This window comes from Bufo gargarizans, chromosome 4 (assembly GCF_014858855.1).
Source record: "Bufo gargarizans isolate SCDJY-AF-19 chromosome 4, ASM1485885v1, whole genome shotgun sequence".
Classification (NCBI taxonomy): Eukaryota; Metazoa; Chordata; class Amphibia; order Anura; family Bufonidae; genus Bufo; species Bufo gargarizans.
Window position 1 is genome coordinate 38,224,564 of NC_058083.1, and position 21,139 is coordinate 38,245,702.

Below are 21,139 nucleotides of genomic sequence, written 5' to 3' on the forward strand. Positions count from 1 at the left end.
TGAATACACGTTCAGACAAAACGCTGGCTGCCGGGCAGGCCAGCACCTCCAAGGCATAAAAGGCTAGCTCTGGCCACGTGGACAATTTAGAGACCCAGAAGTTGAATGGGGCCGAACCATCAGTCAGTACGTGGAGGGGTGTGCACACGTACTGTTCCACCATGTTAGTGAAATGTTGCCTCCTGCTAACACGTTGCGTATCAGGTGGTGGTGCAGTTAGCTGTGGCGTGTTGACAAAAATTTTCCACATCTCTGCCATGCTAACCCTGCCCTCAGAGGAGCTGGCCGTGACACAGCTGCCTTGGCGACCTCTTGCTCCTCCTCTGCCTTGGCCTTGGGCTTCCACTTGTTCCCCTGTGACATTTGGGAATGCTCTCAGTAGCGCGTCTACCAACGTGCGCTTGTACTCGCGCATCTTCCTATCACGCTCCAGTGCAGGAAGTAAGGTGGGCACATTGTCTTTGTAGCGTGGATCCAGCAGGGTGGCAACCCAGTAGTCCGCACAGGTTAAAATGTGGGCAACTCTGCTGTCGTTGCGCAGGCACTGCAGCATGTAGTCGCTCATGTGTGCCAGGCTGCCCAGGGATAAGGACAAGCTGTCCTCTGTGGGAGGCGTATCGTCATCGTCCTGCCTTTCCCCCCAGCCACGCACCAGTGATGGACCCGAGCTGCGTTGGGTGCCACCCCGCTGTGACCATGCTTCATCCTCATCCTCCTCCACCTCCTCCTCATCCTCGTCCTCCTCGTCCTCCAGTAGTGGGCCCTGGCTGGCCACATTTGTACCTGGCCTCTGCTGTTGCCAAAAACCTCCCTCTGAGTCACTTCGAAGAGACTGGCCTGAAAGTGCTAAAAATGACCCCTCTTCCTCCTCCTCCTCCTCCTGGGCCACCTCCTCTTCCATCATCGCCCTAAGTGTTTTCTCAAGGAGACATAGAAGTGGTATTGTAACGCTGATAACGGTGTCATCGCCACTGGCCATGTTGGTGGAGTACTCGAAACAGCGCAACAGGGCACACAGGTCTCGCATGGAGGCCCAGTCATTGGTGGTGAAGTGGTGCTGTTCTGTAGTGCGACTGACCCGTGCGTGCTGCAGCTGAAACTCCACTATGGCCTGCTGCTGCTCGCACAGTCTGTCCAGCATGTGCAAGGTGGAGTTCCACCTGGTGGGCACGTCGCATATGAGGCGGTGAGCGGGAAGGCCGAAGTTACGCTGTAGCGCAGACAGGCGAGCAGCAGCAGGATGTGAACGCCGGAAGCGCGAACAGACGGCCCGCACTTTATGCAGCAGCTCTGACATGTCGGGGTAGTTGTGAATGAACTTCTGCACCACCAAATTCAGCACATGCGCCAAGCAAGGGATGTGCGTCAAATTGGCTAGTCCCAGAGCTGCAACGAGATTTCGCCCATTATCACACACCACCAGGCCGGGCTTGAGGCTCACCGGCAGCAACCACTCGTCGGTCTGTTGTTCTATACCCCGCCACAACTCCTGTGCGGTGTGGGGCCTGTCCCCCAAACATATGAGTTTCAGAATGGCCTGCTGACGTTTACCCCGGGCTGTGCTGAAGTTGGTGGTGAAGGTGTGTGGCTGACTGGATGAGCAGGTGGAAGAAGAGGAGGAGGAAGCCGAGAAGGAGGAGGTGGCAACAGGAGGCAAAGAATGTTGCCCTGCGATCCTTGGCGGCGGAAGGACGTGCGCCAAACAGCTCTCCGCCTGGGGCCCAGCTGCCACTACATTTACCCAGTGTGCAGTTAGGGAGATATAGCGTCCCTGGCCGTGCTTACTGGTCCACGTATCTGTGGTTAGGTGGACCTTGCTACAGATGGCGTTGCGCAGTGCACACTTGATTTTATTGGATACTTGGTTGTGCAGGGAAGGCACGGCTCTCTTGGAGAAGTAGTGGCGGCTGGGAACAACATACTGTGGGACAGCAAGCGACATGAGCTGTTTGAAGCTGTCTGTGTCCACCAGCCTAAATGACAGCATTTCATAGGCCAGTAGTTTAGAAATGCTGGCATTCAGGGCCAGGGATCGAGGGTGGCTAGGTGGGAATTTACGCTTTCTATCAAATGTTTGTGAGATGGAGAGCTGAACGCTGGCGTGTGACATGGTTGAGACGCTTGGTGACGGAGGTGGTGGTGGTGGTGTTGGTGGTACATCCCCTGTTTGCTGGGCGGCAGGTGCCAACGTTCCTCCAGAGGCGGAGGAAGAGGCCGAGGCGGCAGCAGCAGAATAGGCCGAGGCGGCAGCAGCAGAAGAGGTAGCAGGGGGAGCCTGAGTGACTTCCTTGGTTTTAAGGTGTTTACTCCACTGCAGTTCATGCTTTGCATGCAGGTGCCTGGTCATGCAGGTTGTGCTCAGGTTCAGAACGTTAATGCCTCGCTTCAGGCTCTGATGGCACAGCGTGCAAACCACTCGGGTCTTGTCGTCAGCACATTGTTTGAAGAAGTGCCATGCCAGGGAACTCCTTGAAGCTGCCTTTGGGGTGCTCGGTCCCAGATGGCGGCGGTCAGTAGCAGGCGGAGTCTCTTGGCGGCGGGTGTTCTGCTTTTGCCCACTGCTCCCTCTTTTGCTACGCTGTTGGCTCGGTCTCACCACTGCCTCTTCCTCCGAACTGTGAAAGTCAGTGGCACGACCTTCATTCCATGTGGGGTCTAGGACCTCATCGTCCCCTGCATCGTCTTCCACCCAGTCTTGATCCCTGACCTCCTGTTCAGTCTGCACACTGCAGAAAGACGCAGCAGTTGGCACCTGTGTTTCGTCATCATCAGAGACATGCTGAGGTGGTATTCCCATGTCCTCATCATCAGGAAACATAAGTGGTTGTGCGTCAGTGCATTCTATGTCTTTCACCGCTGGGGAAGGGCTAGGTGGATGCCCTTGGGAAACCCTGCCAGCGGAGTCTTCAAACAGCATAAGAGACTGCTGCATAACTTGAGGCTGAGACAGTTTCCCTGGTATGCATGGGGGTGATGTGACAGACTGATGGGGTTGGTTTTCAGGCGCCATCTGTGCGCTTTCTGCAGAAGACTGGGTGGGAGATAATGTGAACGTGCTGGATCCACTGTCGGCCACCCAATTGACTAATGCCTGTACCTGCTCAGGCCTTACCATCCTTAGAACGGCATTGGGCCCCACCATATATCGCTGTAAATTCTGGCGGCTACTGGGACCTGAGGTAGTTGGTACACTAGGACGTGTGGATGTGGCAGAACGGCCACGTCCTCTCCCAGCACCAGAGGGTCCACTAACACCACCACGACCATGTCCACGTCCGCGTCCCTTACTAGATGTTTTTCTCATTGTTATGGTTCACCACAACAACAAATATATTATTTGGCCCAATGTATTGTATTCAAATTCAGCGGGATATAAATTTGAGGCCTAGTATTTAGGCGCTGGGTGACCGGTATGGATTTAGTGACAGAATTAGACTTGGAAATGCACAGAAGCGTGTGTGTGAAGTTATTCTGAATGACCCTATGTGCACCTTCAATATGATCTACCCTTTTAGGGATAGATTTCAAATAGCTCTGATATAGCAGAAACGACTAAATTATGAAATTGCTAAATTGGGAATTGTATTTCAACTCAGAACAAAAAATGTGCTTTGACGGACACTAAATAACTTTCCCAGCCACAACAGGACAGCGGTAACGAGAGATTTAGCGGGATATAAATTTGAGGCCTAGTATTTAGGCGCTGGGTGACAGGTATGGGTTTAGTGACAGAATTAGATTTGGAAATGCACAGTAGCGGGTGTGTGAAGTTATTCTGAATGACCCTATGTGCACCTTGAATATTATATACCCTTTTAGGGATAGATTTCAAATAGCTCTGATATAGCAGAAACCACTAAATTATGAAATTGCTAAATTGGGAATTGTATTTCAACCCAGAACAAGAAATGTGCTTGAACGGACACTAAATAACTCGCCCAGCTACAGCACTAGGGACAGATTTAGCGGGATATAAATTTGAGGCCTAGTATTTAGGCGCTGGGTGACAGGTATGGGTTTAGTGCCAGAATTAGACTTGGAAATACACAGTAGCGGGTGTGTGTGAAGTTATTCTGAATGACCCAATGTGCACCTTGAATATTATATACCCTTTTAGGGATAGATTTCAAATAGCTCTGATATAGCAGAAACCACTAAATTATGAAATTGCTAAATTGGGAATTGTATTTCAACCCAGAACAAGAAATGTGCTTGAACGGACACTAAATAACTCGCCCAGCTACAGCACTAAGGACAGATTTAGCGGGATATAAATTTGAGGCCTAGTATTTAGGCGCTGGGTGACAGGTATGGGTTTAGTGCCAGAATTAGACTTGGAAATACACAGTAGCGGGTGTGTGTGAAGTTATTCTGAATGACCCAATGTGCACCTTGAATATTATATACCGTTTTAGGGATAGATTTCAAATAGCTCTGATATAGCAGAAACCACTAAATTATGAAATTGCTAAATTGGGAATTGTATTTCAACCCAGAACAAAAAATGTGCTTTGACGGACACTAAATAACTTTCCCAGCCACAACAGGACAGCGGTAACGAGAGATTTAGCGGGATATAAATTTGAGGCCTAGTATTTAGGCGCTGGGTGACAGGTATGGGTTTAGTGCCAGAATTAGACTTGGAAATACACAGTAGCGGGTGTGTGTGAAGTTATTCTGAATGACCCAATGTGCACCTTGAATATTATATACCCTTTTAGGGATAGATTTCAAATAGCTCTGATATAGCAGAAACCACTAAATTATGAAATTGCTAAATTGGGAATTGTATTTCAACCCAGAACAAGAAATGTGCTTGAACGGACACTAAATAACTCGCCCAGCTACAGCACTAAGGACAGATTTAGCGGGACATAAATTTGAGGCCTAGTATTTAGGCGCTGGGTGACAGGTATGGGTTTAGTGCCAGAATTAGACTTGGAAATACACAGTAGCGGGTGTGTGTGAAGTTATTCTGAATGACCCAATGTGCACCTTGAATATTATATACCCTTTTAGGGATAGATTTCAAATAGCTCTGATATAGCAGAAACCACTAAATTATGAAATTGCTAAATTGGGAATTGTATTTCAACCCAGAACAAGAAATGTGCTTGAACGGACACTAAATAACTCGCCCAGCTACAGCACTAGGGACAGATTTAGCTGGATATAAATTTGAGGCCTAGTATTTAGGCGCTGCGTGACAGGTATGGGTTTAGTGACAGAATTAGACTTGGAAATACACAGTAGCGGGTGTGTGTGAAGTTATTCTGAATGACCCAATGTGCACCTTGAATATTATATACCCTTTTAGGGATAGATTTCAAATAGCTCTGATATAGCAGAAACCACTAAATTATGAAATTGCTAAATTGGGAATTGTATTTCAACCCAGAACAAGAAATGTGCTTGAACGGACACTAAATAACTCGCCCAGCTACAGCACTAGGGACAGATTTAGCTGGATATAAATTTGAGGCCTAGTATTTAGGCGCTGGGTGACCGGTATGGATTTAGTGACAGAATTAGACTGGGATATGGCCAAAAAATAAACAGACTATTGCTGGTTAAATGCACTTGGTGTGACAGCTTCACCCTGATGTAGGCTTTAGCCAAAAAACAACCACACCATTGAGGGTTAAATGCACTTGGTGACAGGCGCAGCTTGCCCCTGATTTAGTATATGGCCAAAAAATGAACAGACTATTGCTGGTTAAATGCACTTGGTGTGACAGCTTCACCCTGATGTAGGCTTTAGCCAAAAAACAACCACACCATTGAGGGTTAAATGCACTTGGTGACAGGCGCAGCTTGCCCCTGATTTTGTATATGGCCAAAAAATGAACAGACTATTGCTGGTTAAATGCACTTGGTGTGACAGCTTCACCCTGATGTAGGCTTTAGCCAAAAAACAACCACACCATTGAGGGTTAAATGCACTTGGTCGCAGCTTGTGCTGGCGCACCACAAGACACAAAATGGCCGCCGATCACCCCAGAAAAATGTGACTGACAAACGGTCTGTGCAGCCTAAAAACAGTGAGCAATTGAGGATCAGCAGCTCAATGATCCACAGCTGCAGATCGATCAGTTAATCAAGTCCTTTGGAGGAGTTAATCTGCCTAATCTCGCCCTACTGTCGCAGCCGCAACCTCTCCCTACGCTAATCAGAGCAGAGTGACGGGCGGCGCTATGTGACTCCAGCTTAAATAGAGGCTGGGTCACATGGTGCTCTGGCCAATCACAGCCATGCCAATAGTAGGCATGGCTGTGATGGCCTCTTGGGGCAAGTAGTATGACGCTTGTTGATTGGCTGCTTTGCAGCCTTTCAAAAAGCGCCAAGAAAGCGTCACAAAAGCGCGAAGAAAGCGACGAACACCGAACCCGAACCCGGACTTTTACGAAAATGTCCGGGTTCGGGTCCGTGTCACGGACACCCCAAAATTCGGTACGAACCCGAACTATACAGTTCGAGTTCGCTCATCCCTAGTTAGCAAACTTGAATTTGTTTAGTATGGAAAAAATATAATTAACAACCTTTTACACCCAGGCCTGCAACCATAAAAAGGACACCCTCAAAATCAAGTGGAAAGAAGGTTTCACATCACCATTGATGGAGGCTCTTTACTGTAAGAGCAGTGAGAACACAAAGCTTTCTTCCAGAGGAGGTTGTGATGGTTAATTCATTTTACAAAGGGGTCTAGTGTCATGCACAAATATCAGAGATTTACCCTGATTCTCATATTGGGCAATTGGGATGAATGTCATAAGGATTTTTTACCTTCCTCTGATCCGCAAAGTAGAATTACAGGCTGGACTACATGGACCTGGACCTTTTTTTTATTTTTATTTTTTTTATTTTATTTCTTATTTGTGATACAAAAATAAATATCCATATAACCTTAATGATATTATAAAATCCTAAAGTCCGTAAGTTCCTGATTTATAAGCATAGTTAATAACAATTTCATACAAATACCCATACTTATGAGGATAATACAAATCAAATGGAGATCTCACTTGCTAAGAGGAAAGCGGGGTTCACCCGACATCAGGCAAACACACACAGTGTCTAACTTGGCATATTGATATCTATAAAGGGCAGAGATCGGGGGCCCGCGGCCCGGGCGGGCGCCAGGGAGCGAGCACGCGCTCATCGCGTCCTCTCCCGTATATGGGTAAAGAAGCGGCAGGATTAACAATCTTGAATCCATTCACCTGGTGCTCACATTAACCATGCATAGCGGGCTTACAGCGATCTTTAAGCACAAACATTTCTTGGAGCAGCCTGGGGGTTCCAGCAGTCTTCTATCGCAGTGGAAGAGAACCACATGCATGTTTTACTGCCTCATCCCCATATAGTTAGAATTAAAAATTAGTGCCCAACTTAACCATGCCTCACGTACAATCGCACCAGTATCTCAGGTGCAAGGGGACTCAAATCGAGTATCACTCAGCAATCACCGGCATTTAAAAGAAATGTGGACAGAAACACCACCAAAGGCCGGCACTGTCCCCTAATAGCACCCATACAACATGTATCGTATCATTGCCTACAATCCAACCACATATCAGACAGAGAGAGCCGCATTTCGGGTCACACCCGGTCACCGGGCCGCCCAGGGTCCCAGGCCCCAGGTCCCCGTCTGTAAGGCGCACAGTGCCCTGATTTAACAAAAACTTTGACCCTTGCTCAATGCTGGAGAGTCCCGCCGTCCTCCAGCATTCCTGGAGATACTCCAATACTCAGATACAACTTCACATCCTTCCCTAATTGCAATACATACAGAAAAACCGGACTAATAAGATCATCCCCAGCCCAGCCCACCCCCCCCTATCCCCCCCTCCCCCCCCCCCCCACCTTGCAGGAAAAAAAAAAAAAAAAAAAAAAGAAGAACAATTCCAGATTAATTAACCATGTCCCAATCTTCCCACAGTTTACCCCACTTTAAATAGGATCCTCTTTGTTTATACAAAATCCTCTCATAGCTTTTCACTTTCTCGACCAGGGCCAACCAGTTACTGCAATCTGGAGCGGAGGAGGAAAACCATAGTCTAGAGACCAGAAGCCTGGCCAAAAACATAACCTTAATCAATAATTGGCGTTTTATGGGCTGATAGTTAACCTCCGATAAGTCTCCCAGGACCCATATCCTAGGAGACAAAGGAATAACAATATTAAATTTACGAGCCAAGGTGATTTGGACCGATCTCCAATAACTACCCACCATCGGGCAGTCCCAAAACAGATGTAAATGATCTGCCTCGGAGTCGCCACAGCGTGGGCAGTCAGAGGAGACTCTGAGTCCTCTCCTATATAACCACATAGGTGTCACATATATTTTGTGCAAAATATTGAATTGTACAACAATGTGATTAGAATTCTGTGAAACAAATTTTAAGCTTTCCCCCATGTTCTCCCAATCTGGGGGACCCACCTCTGAAAGTGTCGATGACCCCCAAAAAATGTTTTCATTAAGTGTCTATAGCAATGTGATATTTTAATTTTCGTGGTAGTTTTCTTAATGATTAGATCATGTAAGAATTCAGGAGTATCTATAAAAAGAAGGTGACTATTCAAAGTGCTGGAGAGTGCTGACCTCAATTGAAAATATGCATACCAAGCCACCTCGCCCAAATTTACCCTTTGCCCTAACTCCACCGGGGGCAGAATTTGTCCGCCACTAACCACCTGATGTAGGTACTGAACATTTTTGGTCCTCCAATACTGGCAGCAGTTCAGATCCCTTAAATTCAAAAGCTTTGAATTATGCCATAATGGGGTACAAATAAGTGGTACAAATAAGTGGACCTGGACCTTTTTAGTAATTTCTTGTAGACATTAAATGTTATTATATTTTAATTGTTTAACTCAATAAGTGGTAAAATGCTCATCATACCTCTTGTTGCTTTGCTAAGAAGGCATCAATGAGGTTCCTCTGGTCATTTACATCCAGGTTCTTTTTATATTTTGTAAATGTCGCTCTTATAAAGTCCTGAAACTCTCTACGGTTTCCAGCAACTGTTCTGTGAGCTCCTGGCAGCCATCTCATTAGAAACGGAAAACTGTTGCATAGCTTAAAGAAATAAAGAAAATATTCAAAAATACTTTTTTTAAACCTTAAACCCAAAGAATGTGATAATTTAACCCCTTAAGGACACAGCATATTTTTACCTTACTTCATATTAGTGGTAAATTTGGGTCAATATTATTTATCTTTATATATAAGAAACATCCAAAATTTACAGTGAATTTAGAAACAGTCACAATTTTGTAAAGTAGAATTTCTCTGCTTTTAAGAGAGCAATACCTTATAATATATGTATCATGTGTCTTCTTTGTTTTAGCATCATTATGTAAACATCTTTTTATTTTTTTTAGGACATTAGAAGATTTAGAATTTTAGGAGCAATTGTTCAATTTATTTTTCAATAATTTCAAAAACTGACCTTTTTTTGCAGGTCCAGTTCAGTTGTGACCTGGGTTTAAGGAGCTTACATAATAGAAACCACCCACAAATGACCCTATTTTAGAATTGTACACCCCTCTAATTATTCCAAACTAATCTTTAGGACTTTGTCAATCTTTAGGTGTTCCACAGAAATTAAAACAAAAAGAAAATGAACAAAAAACAAAAAAAACATTATTGTGAAGATTTTCCATGTCAACACAGAAAGGGTTAACAGCAAAACAAACCTGACCATTTATTACTCTAATTCTGCATTTTACAGAAACACCGTATATGTGATCATAAACTGCTGTATGGGCACATGGCTGAGAAGGGAAGGAGCACCATATGGCTTTTAGAGTTCAGATTTTTCTGGAATGGTTTATGGGTGTGAGGTTGCATTTGAAGAGACTCTGAGGTATTCCTACACTAGAAACTGTTTTGAGGGAGTATAGTAAATTCTTTGACTCAAGATGTTTTATACAATTTAGAGACTCTTGGCTGTGAAAATGAAAAAAAAAATCATTTTTTTTCCAATAAAATGTTCCTTTAGCCCCACATTTTTTTATTTTCACCTGAATATAGAGACACCCCATATGCGGTTGTAAACTGCTGCATGGGCACACTACAGGGTTCAGAAAGGAAGGAGCGCCATTTGGCTTTTGAGGGACGAGAATGGTTTTTTGGGCTCAGTGTCACATTTTAAGAATCCCTTAGGTACCAGCACAGTGGGGCCTAGTACCCCTACAGTTGAGGCCTAGTTTGGTGATTTAAAGGGGACCTTTCACCTGGAAAAACATTGTGAACTAAGTATCCTGACATATACAAGGGCACCCAGGGATCTCACTACACTTACCTTTATCCCTGGGCGCCGCTCCGTTCTCCCGTTATGCCCTCCGGTATGTTCGGGGACTTGGTTATAGTAGGAGACTGCCCTTGTTCTGCTGGGCGTCTCCTCCTCCTAGGCTGTAGCGCTGGCCAATAACAGTGCACAGCTCACAGCCTGGGAGAAAAAAGCCTCCCAGGCTGTGAGCTCTGCGCTGCGATTGGCCAGCGCTACAGCCTAGGAGGAGGAGACGCCCAGCAGAACAAGGGTAGACTCCGCCTACTATAACCAAGAGTCCTAAGTCTCCGCCTACTATAACCTACTGAGCGTAGATACCGGAGGACATAACGGGAGAACAGATAATAGTAAATGCAGTGAGATCCCTGGGCGCCACTGTATATGTCAGGATACTTAGTTCACAATGTTTTTCCAGGTGAAAGGTCCTCTTTAAGTTGTTTATGCTGACAACTGTAGAGGCTGTGGGGTGAAATAATAAACAGAACCCCTGAGATTTGACCCCATTTTGGGAATTCCTCTCCTCAGGTTATAAGGGGGTGGTATGAGCATTGTGACGCCACAGGTATTTTGCAGAAATAATGGGCAGCAGACACATATGGTATTTTAGTGACGAATATGTTGTGCCCAATTCCTACTTTCTGAGACTTATACCACATTACTCAAATTCATAGGCAGGCTGTACTGGATATGAAAATGTCGTATGGGCACATGGCAGGGCTCAAAAGGAAAAGGGTGCCATTTGGATTTTGGAGTGTAGATTTAGCTTAAAGAGGACCTTTCACTAGTTTAAAAACTAAAAACTAACTATATCTGTGGGTCCCCCTGCACTTACTAGTATGTCTGGGCGCCACTCCGTTCGCCCGGTATAGGCTCCGGTGTCTGCAGCTCCCTCTGTTGTACTGGGCGGAGTTTTTGTATTAGGGTTGTCCCTTGCTGCAGCGCTGGCCAATCGCAGCGCACAGCTCATAGCCTGGGACTGGCCATTGGCCAGCGCTGCAGCAAGGGACACGCCTAATACAAAAACTCCGCCCAGTAAAACAGAGGGAGCTGCAGACCGGAGCCTATACTGGGCGTCTTATATTCTCATTAACTAATTCCATGAGCCCAATGCTCTTTTGGGTGCTAAATCACATTTACAGAGACACTGAGGTTCCCATACAGTTAAAAACCCCAATCAGTGGCGTCATTTTCGAAACTACATCTCTCATATTATTTATGAAGTGGTAAAGTGTGCATTTTGATACCACAGGTATTTTACAATAGTTACTGAGCTGGTGACGGTGCAAATGAAATTTTCCACAGAAATAGCATTTCAGTGCACAATATGCTGTGCCCAGTATGTGCCATTTTAAGACACCCCAATACCATTTAAAATGTTAGGCAGGTTCTACTAGGTACTGAAATGCCATAAATGTGGATGTGAACTGCTATTTGGGTAAGGCCTCCTGCACACGACCGTATGGCTTTTTCAATGTTTTGCGGTCCATTTTTTACGGATCCTTTGTACCGTTTTTTGTTTCCGTTGTGTTTCCGTTTCAGTTTCATTTTTCCGTTCCGTTTTTCCATATGGCATATACAGTATACAGTAATTACATAGATAAAATTGGTCTGAGCATAACATTTTCAATAGATGATTCTGCAAAAAACAGAACGGAAACGGAAGACATACGGATGCATTTCCGTATGTGTTCCGTTTTTTTGCGGACCCATTGACTTGAATGGAGCCACGGAACGTGATTTGCGGGCAATAATAGGACATGTTCTATCTTTAAAAGGAACGGAAAAACGGAAATACGGAAACAGAATGCATACGGAGTACATGGTTCCGTATACAGACCTTATATGGAAAGCAAAAAAAGTCCATTAAACGGGGAAAAAAAAACGGTCGTGTGCAGGAGGCCTAAAGGATTCAGAAGAGAAAGACCACCTTTTGGCTTTTGCAGTGAAGAATTTGAGAGATTGGTTTGATGTTGCTTTCAAACAGCCTGAGGTACCAGTACCACTATTTTCTGACATACATACTGTACATAGAATTTGCAAACGTAATTTCCATTGCGAGTGAGAATATTAAATTTGGTAAAGTTACAAAATTCATTAAACTAATGTCATAACTTAATACTTACAAAACTTCTGACTTACCGCGATCCATGTACTTCCTAGGAGTCTTATATTCTCATTAACTAATTCCATGAGCCTCAGTATGATTGGATCCTCATAGTCAAATCTTTTACCGAGCAATATAGACACAATTATATTGGTTACAGCAGCATTTATACTGGTCAGATTATCAAAGGGCTGTCCTATATCAGTGAATGCAAAAATACAATAAAAAAAAATCTTTGTGTTTGAATTTGTTTTCTTTCTTATTCTTACTATGAAGGTTTACCTTCCTATAACATACTTCTTGCAAACCTAAAAACACAGTGTTGTGATTGATTCCATTAGTAACCACCAGGATTAAACAACTCCTCCCCAACGTTCCCCAGGATTTTCCAGGATTTTTATTGGGACAAAATGTAGGCTATATATATATAGAAAAAAGAGGATTCGGCGGCACCAGTAAACTGGCTCTGGTGCAGCGTCCAAGGGGATGAGCTTCTCACCCTTAATATATACCAGAAATAGGACAGCACTCCAAGACTTGAAAAAACAGTGTCTTTATTCACCCATGTGCAGTATACGTTCCCCAAGGGTGGTGAGGTGTTATGCAGGACTGCCCAAGCCTCCAGCAATGTTCCACTGAAGCCTATAAGATGGTCCAGGTGGTTCAATGATGTTATCATCTCCAGGACCGCATGCAAGCAGCAGGTCTGTATCCTGCATCACATCGCAGACAGCAACATGGAGGTGTGTATTTGTGCTGGTTATTTTCCTTTAACTGGGAAACACTATGGGGACATTAGTACTACAGGTTACACTATATTTTTTTTTTTTTTTTTTACTGGGACACATTATAGTGTCTTTATTACTAGTGGTGGTAATATAAGGAGTATTATTACTACTGGGGGCAATATAGGCAGGCATTACAGTTTCTGAGGAATACTATGGAGATTTAATACTATTGGGGGGCTCTTTTGTTGGTATTGGTACTACTGGGGCGCTCTAAGGGCATATTTTCTATTTTAATACTACTAGGGGCATTATGATGGGCTTTATAACTACTGAAGGGCACTGTGGTGGGCTTTATTAGTAGGGGGCTTTATAATTATATATATATATATATTTTTTATACATATATATATATATATATATATATATATATATATAGAACTCACAGCACATGTGGGACGTTTACATTATCTGTAGTACATTTAATTTGGTCATTGGACCTTAAGTGTCTCCTTACACGTGCTGCTAATTAAATCTTCAGTTTTATTCTGTTCTCTATAAATACCACACTTATAACCACTATAACTTGACACATACAAACGCACACCCTGCCTCCCGACATGTTTCGCCGGCAAACCGGCGTCTTCAGGTGATCGTGCAGGTATGTATGTTGGGGGCAGGGACCATCTTTTATAAGTTTAGTACGTGATGTCACAATTGGACAACCTTTAGGGTTTTACCTAACTCTCATTATTTCCCAGAATCGCTAATAGACCTGTCTCAATAGGCTCACCCTTCTTCTATGTACCGCCCGCAATGTTGCGTTACACTAGCTTCTCGACGGCTATTTCGTTCACCTTGGATCTTCGCACATGTGCGCCGACTTAGAAAAACTTTTTCTTACTGTCGTTCGTGCATGCGCGCCGATTTAGAACATTTTCCTTGTTAACATACTGTTGCGCATGTCACAAGACTTAGTCCATGATCCTTATCGTTTGTCTGCTAATAGGGCTATCAGCCTACTATTTCTAAAGCTGTCTATGATATTGCCCTTGTATTTTATTTTATTTCACTTTGTGCTGTAGGGCTTGTATTTATTAGGCTTATGATTTTTTATTCATTATATTTCATAATATTTTTAACTTATTAATCATTTATGTATATTTTTACTAATTGATATATCTACTGCTGATCATTAGTGCTCCACTTATCAATATTATGGATTTACATTTTTATATAATTCATGTATTTATTCTTACTGCTTGATATCTCAACCAATTCTTAGGTGTTATATATTTAGAAAAATTTTGACAGATCTCATTTTGTATTTCAATAATTTTATAATGTAAGAAATAATTTTGCAATAAATTGTATACATCCCTAAAGATCATGTCTGCTAATTGTTTGATTTAATATGAATTTTCCCGCTTAAACAGTGGTCTCAAGTTGTTGCTTCATACTCTCATCATACATTCATCACTAATCTCTATAGGTTGTTATTAGCAATTTTTCTTTTATATACTTTTATCATCAATTATTTTTTACTCAATTATCTCATACTTTTCTCCTCAATTTCCTATACTACATCCTTTCTTCTAATTTAGATTTTTTCGCTTTAATTCTTCTTACATTCTTTATTTAAGTTATTGTTTATGCTCCATTGTATTGGTCATTATTTTTTTATCCACATTTTTCTTCTTTCTTTGAAATTTTCTTCACAGTTGACAGTATTATTTATTTCGCATTTTGTCTGTATTTATTTCGCATTGTGCCGGATGCGAGGGAGTCCTATAATTTTTCATACTGTTACAAGAATAATGCGTATGTGAAGCCTTCATTTATTCCCAATGGTGATAGGGAATGTAGGCGATAAATACACTTGGTTTCCTTCTGTTGCAGTCTTCTATCAATATCACCCTTTCTTGGATCAGTTTAAATTTTTTGTATACCCCAAATTTTAAGACCTGAAGGGTTCTCTCTATGGTAGTTTTTATTTTTATTTTTGGAGAGTGGCGTTTCTTCCTGGGTGTTCAGATTGCTGAAGTGTCTAGATATGTGTCTCCTCAATTCTTGAACTGTCTTCCCAATATACAGTTTGGGACACTCAAATTGAATAGTATAGACTACACCTGTGGTCTCACAGTTTATATATTCTCTGACGGTATACTTTTTTCCGTCAATTGGATTAATAAACTCTTTTTTAGGGGGGATATACTTACAGAAGGTACAGCAACCAAAGGGGTATGATCCCTTCACCGCCATCCACGTTTCTGTTCTTCTTTGATGTTTTTGAGAATGGCTATGTACCAACATTTATTTCAAGTTTTTTTCCTCTCCTGTACATAATTGATGGATTTACTGGGATGACTTATTTCAGATCCCTGTCCGCTCGCAGGAAATGCCAATGACGTTTTAGAATCTTATAAACGGTTTGATGCTGCACGTCGTATGTTCCTATGCAGCATATTAATTCCCTATCTTCTCTCTTGCTTTTTTCTTAAAGTAGACTATTCCTCTCTGTATTTTTAGCTCTACTATATGCACGATTGAGTACTTTCTTGGGGTACCCTCTAGCTAAACATCTGTTATATAGTGTATTGCTTTCTTTTTCAAAGGTTAATTCATCTGTACAGTTTCGCTTGGCTCTAAGGTACTGTCCGACTGGGATACCTGACTTAAGTAATGGTGGGTGGAAGCTTGCTCAATGTAGGAAGTTGTTTGTTGCAGTGGATTTCCTCTATATCTCGGTCGTTATACTGCCATCAGGTTTTAAGGCAATTTTCTAATCAAGAAAGTTGAGGCTCTCTTTTTGTATCTCTGAGGTGAATCACAGTCCTATATTGTTTTCAACTCCTTGTGAAATTAGAAAAGTCTGTTTCAGTGCCATCCCAAAAAATTCAATCAATGTACCAACCTCAAAATAAAATATGATCCATGCATTTTGTGTTGTGCTCCGTGAAAATGTGATCCTCCCACCGTCCCAAAAATAACTTAGCAAAACTTGGTGCTCAAATCGTGCCCATTACTGTCCCATTAATTTGTAAATAATATTTGCCGTCAAACACAAAATAATTATGAGTGAGTAAAAAACATAAGAGTGTAGTGACAAATTTATTGTGCTCGCAAAATTGTGTTCCTTTAGTGTTGAGAAATGTTTCTACTGCTTTGATACCAATTTCATGGACTAAGTCTCGTGACATGCGCAACAGCATGGTAACAAGGAAAAGGTTCTAAGTCGGCGCGCATGCGCGAGCGACAGCAGGGAAATGTTTTTCTAAAGTTCCGAGGTGAACGAAATAGCCGTCGAGAAGCTAGTGTAACACAACATTACGGGTGGTACATAGAAGAAGGGTGAGTCTATCGAGACAGGTCTATTAGCGATTCTGGGAAATAATGAGAGTTAGGTAAAGCTCTATAGGTTGTCCAATTGAGACATCACCTACCAACCTTATAAAAGATGGTCCCTGCCCCCAACATACATACCTGCACGATCCCCTGAAGACGCCGGTTTGCCGGCGAAACATGTCGGGAGGCAGGGTGTGCGTTTGTATGTGTTTTTAGAACCACTAGCCAGCAGATAGCCGCAAAAAGGAATAGATGTCTGCCAACAAAGATATACAGTATAGAAACAAAATGTAGCCAGCCGGAGCGCACACTAACTGGTTATAGCAACAGTGTTGCAATCAGCTAATGAGTTGCTGTGAAACACAAAAAACAGCAACATCTGTTATACTATTGATAGAAATATCCACTAGAGATACCTGTGATAGAACTACTGGAACATTTTAAAAGGTTCACAGTTCTTTAGTTAAGTTATAGTGGTTATAAGTCTGTTCTTTAATAAGTGAAGTTTTAATTAGCAGCACATGTAAATAGACGCTTAAGGTCTAATGACCAAATGAAATATACTACATTATTATTAGGGGGGACACTATGGTGGACTTTATTACTACTGGGGGCACCATAGGTGGGAATTATTACTTTTGTTGAATACTACTAATATTGGTGGCATGATAGGAGGAATTATTACTACTGGGGTACATTATGGTGGGATTTAATACTACTGGTGGACTATGGGGAACATTATTACCACTATGGGCACTATGGGGCATTATTACTCTGGGGCACAATAGGGACATTGTTACTATTGGGGCACTATTATTAATGAGAGCACTCTTGGAGAGAATAATTACTATTGGTGGGACTTTTGGGAGAACTATTACTGTGAGGTCACCCGGAACAGTATCAGATTAAAACAACTATTTTTGGAAGAAACTCTGTTTACAGTGCTTACTGTCAGGTGCATTATATGCTTGGCGCAGTTAGTTTTGAGGGTACTGTGTGGCTATAATTATTAAAGAAGACATTATATGCGTAGTACTATTATTTTCAGGGGGACTATCAGTTTCTGCAGTGTAGTATTGTGTAGCACAGCAGGCACAGTATTGGTAGAGGCAGGATGGGATGTTGAGAAGATGGAGAGGATAATGAAAAAGTCTGATTCTAAAATGTATGTGTGACAAATTCTGCATGAGATGAGACATGGATGAAACAAAGTGAACATGGCGGTCTGGTCCGAATGGAGAACATGAGGAAAGAAAGAGAACATTGATATCAGAGAAGATATCACTGGATGTAAGATATATGCGGTGATGTGTTCTCCTGTAAGTTTGGTAGCGTTGAATGTAATTTAAATAGTAATAGTCATCCATCATCAAATTATTAATTTGCAAATAATTCTAAAGGTTTGTTTTCACTTTCTCATTATGGGGTGTTAAGTGCAGATTGGTTGGGGCAAATTAGATTTTTGTTTATTTTAGCACAAGGCCGCCACATGATGAAACTTTAAAAAAGTGAAAGAGTCTGAAAACTTTCAAAGTGTATTGTATGTAATTGGGAAAATTCATCATTCCCCTTATGTCTCTTTTTGGTGTAGAAAAGTCGCAAATCCACCAGATATGTGATTTTTAAATGCATTTGTGATATTTGCTGCCTCAGATTTCATTCTGGCACAAGGATCTGAGCCCCATTATAAACTAGATGCTTCCTCAAGCAGTGCAGGCCCTATAAAGGCTGGCATAGTAAGCTCAGAACTTGATAAATCAGGGCCAATGTGTGTATTGTTTGCCTGTAATGTTTGTAGTGTCTGTGAATAGTTTGTATAGTATGTGTAGTGTAATGCCTGTGTGTAGTGTTTGTATGCAATATTGTATGTGTAGAGTCTGTATGTATAGTGCATATATGTAGTGTAGTCTGTAACACCCCCGAGTGGTGTTGCCACTCCTACACCCTGCTACTGTCTTTATTGGTCTAACCTCATCTTGTGTATTTATTCCAGGTCCTCCACAATGTGCATTCCTATTTTGTTATGCAACTGTTATGTTCACATGTAATGTGCCTGGTTCAAACATGGCAGAGCTATATTTAGATAGAATGGAACCTTCTCTTCCAGTCTAACCCCCCCTCTGGAGAGAGGTGGGGAAGTCCTACTTCCTGCAGGAAGGGTGGGGCCGAAGTTCTAATCAGTCTAGCTTACCCTTTGTTAGGGGAAGGGTGTGCAGGGGAACGTCTCTGCTGGACATGCCCACACCAGCCAGAGCACCCTAAGCTCTGCTGGCCATGGAGGCCAAAGCTTGAAGCCTCAGGAGCCAGGAGGAAAATTCCCTGGTATAATATAGAGCCAGACTACAGAGAGTGCAGCATACAGAAGAAGCTGAGTTATACAGCAAGGCTGTCAGTACAGCAGAGTCAGAGAGAAAGATATAGCAGAGTGGAGTTTGCCTGCCAGTTTAATGCTAAAGCCTGCTGGGACCAAGACAAAGCTAGAAGACTGTTTCTGATGAACGTTTATTCATGTAAAGCTGCTGTTCAACTACCTGCAAGGTCTGGACTCAATCTTTATTTCAAATTCCTCAATTATTCCCCCTGCTTATGGCTCGGAGCCAAAGCCTGGGGTCTAGCGGTATCCAGGTAGGAGCACCGTGACACACATAAAGAGACATTTTAGGTCGCACTATACCACTCGGCATTTCTACACCTGGGTCGCGCGTTATTGTAGGGCCCTGGGGGGAGTGACCCATTGCAAGTGTCTGTGAATATTGTGTGTATGTGTAGAGTATTGCCTGTGTGTAGTATTTTTATGTAATATGTGTAGTGTATTGCTGGTGAGTAGTGTTTGTATGTAATGTGTTTAGTGCCTCTGACTAGTGTCTAGGCTGACCTGACAACCTCTTTTCCCCTGTAATGTCCTCTTTTTCTCAAGAGGAGGCACACTTAGAGACTTTATTTTAATTTGTGCATGTTTTTCTTTACTGTCAGTGACTATACAGGGGAGTGGTGAGTGTAACGCTTCTACAGGTTGTTATTAATTACCACTCCCTGGTCTTCTGCACTGGGTGCCACACTGCGCTGTGCTGTCCTGACTGTTTAGCGCATGGAAGTAGTACACACAGTCATGCACTGACTTTACGCTGAACGACGTGAGGTCAGTATAGAACTGCAAGAGGAGCACGCTGGATATCCAGAGTGCAGATGTCTTCTGGAGCAGGAGAGGTAAGTTTCATTTATTTATTTTTGTCTGATCTAAGGTCTGATTTATGGGATGGAGGGAAGGGGGTGTTATAGAGGCCATTACTTTGTGGTCTGATCTGAGGTCTGATTGGTGAGGGGAGGGGTTTAGTGTTATAGGGGGCCATTACTTTGGTGTCTGATATGAGGTCTGATTGAGAAGAGGGTTGCGTGTCCTCTTTTTTAAAAACAAAATATGGTCCCCTAATAGTTGATCCTGTTACAGTGAAAATAGCACCTACAGTACTTAAACTGCTGAACTGTAAGGGACTGTTACTAAAACATTCCAGCATTACTATTATGTTATGTTTATACATGCTATATAACTCCCAGCACCTAGATGTGCCATGTAACTGGCACCCATGTTGATATACTATGTTATCATGAAATGTGATTTATAATATACTGTATCGTTAAGACATTTTGAGACCCTAATGAGGGAATAATAAATGTATGTGCACTCATATGAGTGAGACACCCTGTGAGTATTAAGACCAGGGCATATATGTATAATGAAGATGCTATAGACAGACGTGACAATGTACTGACACTCTGGAGTCATATACCTTAGCAGGATGTGATGAACATTAGAGAGGCCGCACTGGAGATATCTACTGCACTGCCCTATTTTGTAAATTCATCACACTATATAAGGTACTGTAATTATGTGCAATGTAAATTTGGTCTCATCTACTGACCAAGTGTATATCACTTTTAAGTAATACGTATGCTTTTAAAGACCTTTTGGAATATGTAACATTGTTTGCAAAAGTTCCTAAAGTATGTACTGAGAGAACTGAGGACACTTGCATAAGACATTATAAACAGCAGGGCTCTGCAGACCTCATGGTGAGAAGCAGGAAGCGGCTTGAAGAGGGAGCTGAGAAGCTATAGCTGAAGAAAGATCCATTATATATTTCTATGACAATTAGCTAAATGAATAAAGATGATTAATATCATAGACCTGGGAAAGAACCTGATGTATTAACGATGAGTGCATATCATCTGGGAAACAATGGACCCTAGGATTAGGTAATTACTAATAACAGAGATCATTAAATTGACTAAGTAGTAAAAAATTTAGTATCAAAATGAGACCAAAGGTATCGGGCCCAAAATGTACAATATAAAAGTCTATTCACTACTCACCTTTATATGATTTCAACTTCTGTATTAAACACTCGGCCTCCTCATTGATCCTGTTTTCTATAGTTTTCTTGCCCATTCCAAAATCTCGTAGTGTGGAGAGAGAAAATCTTCTCATCACTTTCCAATTATCTCCATTGGAAAAAACAACACCTAAGTAATAGTAGTAAGGGATGTTACGGACAAGTTCAAATATACAGCAATGGGATGCACAATATAGGGCCAAAATGTATGTGGACACACCTGCTACTTATCAACTTCATAGGCTTCATCTCTATCCATCACAAACAGGTGCATCAAGC

General features: G+C 42.5%; 1 protein-coding gene across 1 annotated transcript in view; it reads right to left on the reverse strand.

Moving 5' to 3' along the window:
• The window catches only part of LOC122935964 (cytochrome P450 2K4-like), a 92,048-nt gene that overhangs the window by 33,473 nt on the left and 37,436 nt on the right, over nucleotides 1–21,139 (reverse strand). The window contains exons 5-7 of the mRNA XM_044291932.1: nucleotides 20,841–20,990; nucleotides 12,435–12,595; nucleotides 8,903–9,079 (exon numbers count right to left, since the gene is read on the reverse strand). Coding sequence (XP_044147867.1) covers nucleotides 8,903–9,079; nucleotides 12,435–12,595; nucleotides 20,841–20,990 — 488 coding nt within the window. The remainder of the gene's footprint in view (nucleotides 1–8,902; nucleotides 9,080–12,434; nucleotides 12,596–20,840; nucleotides 20,991–21,139) is intronic.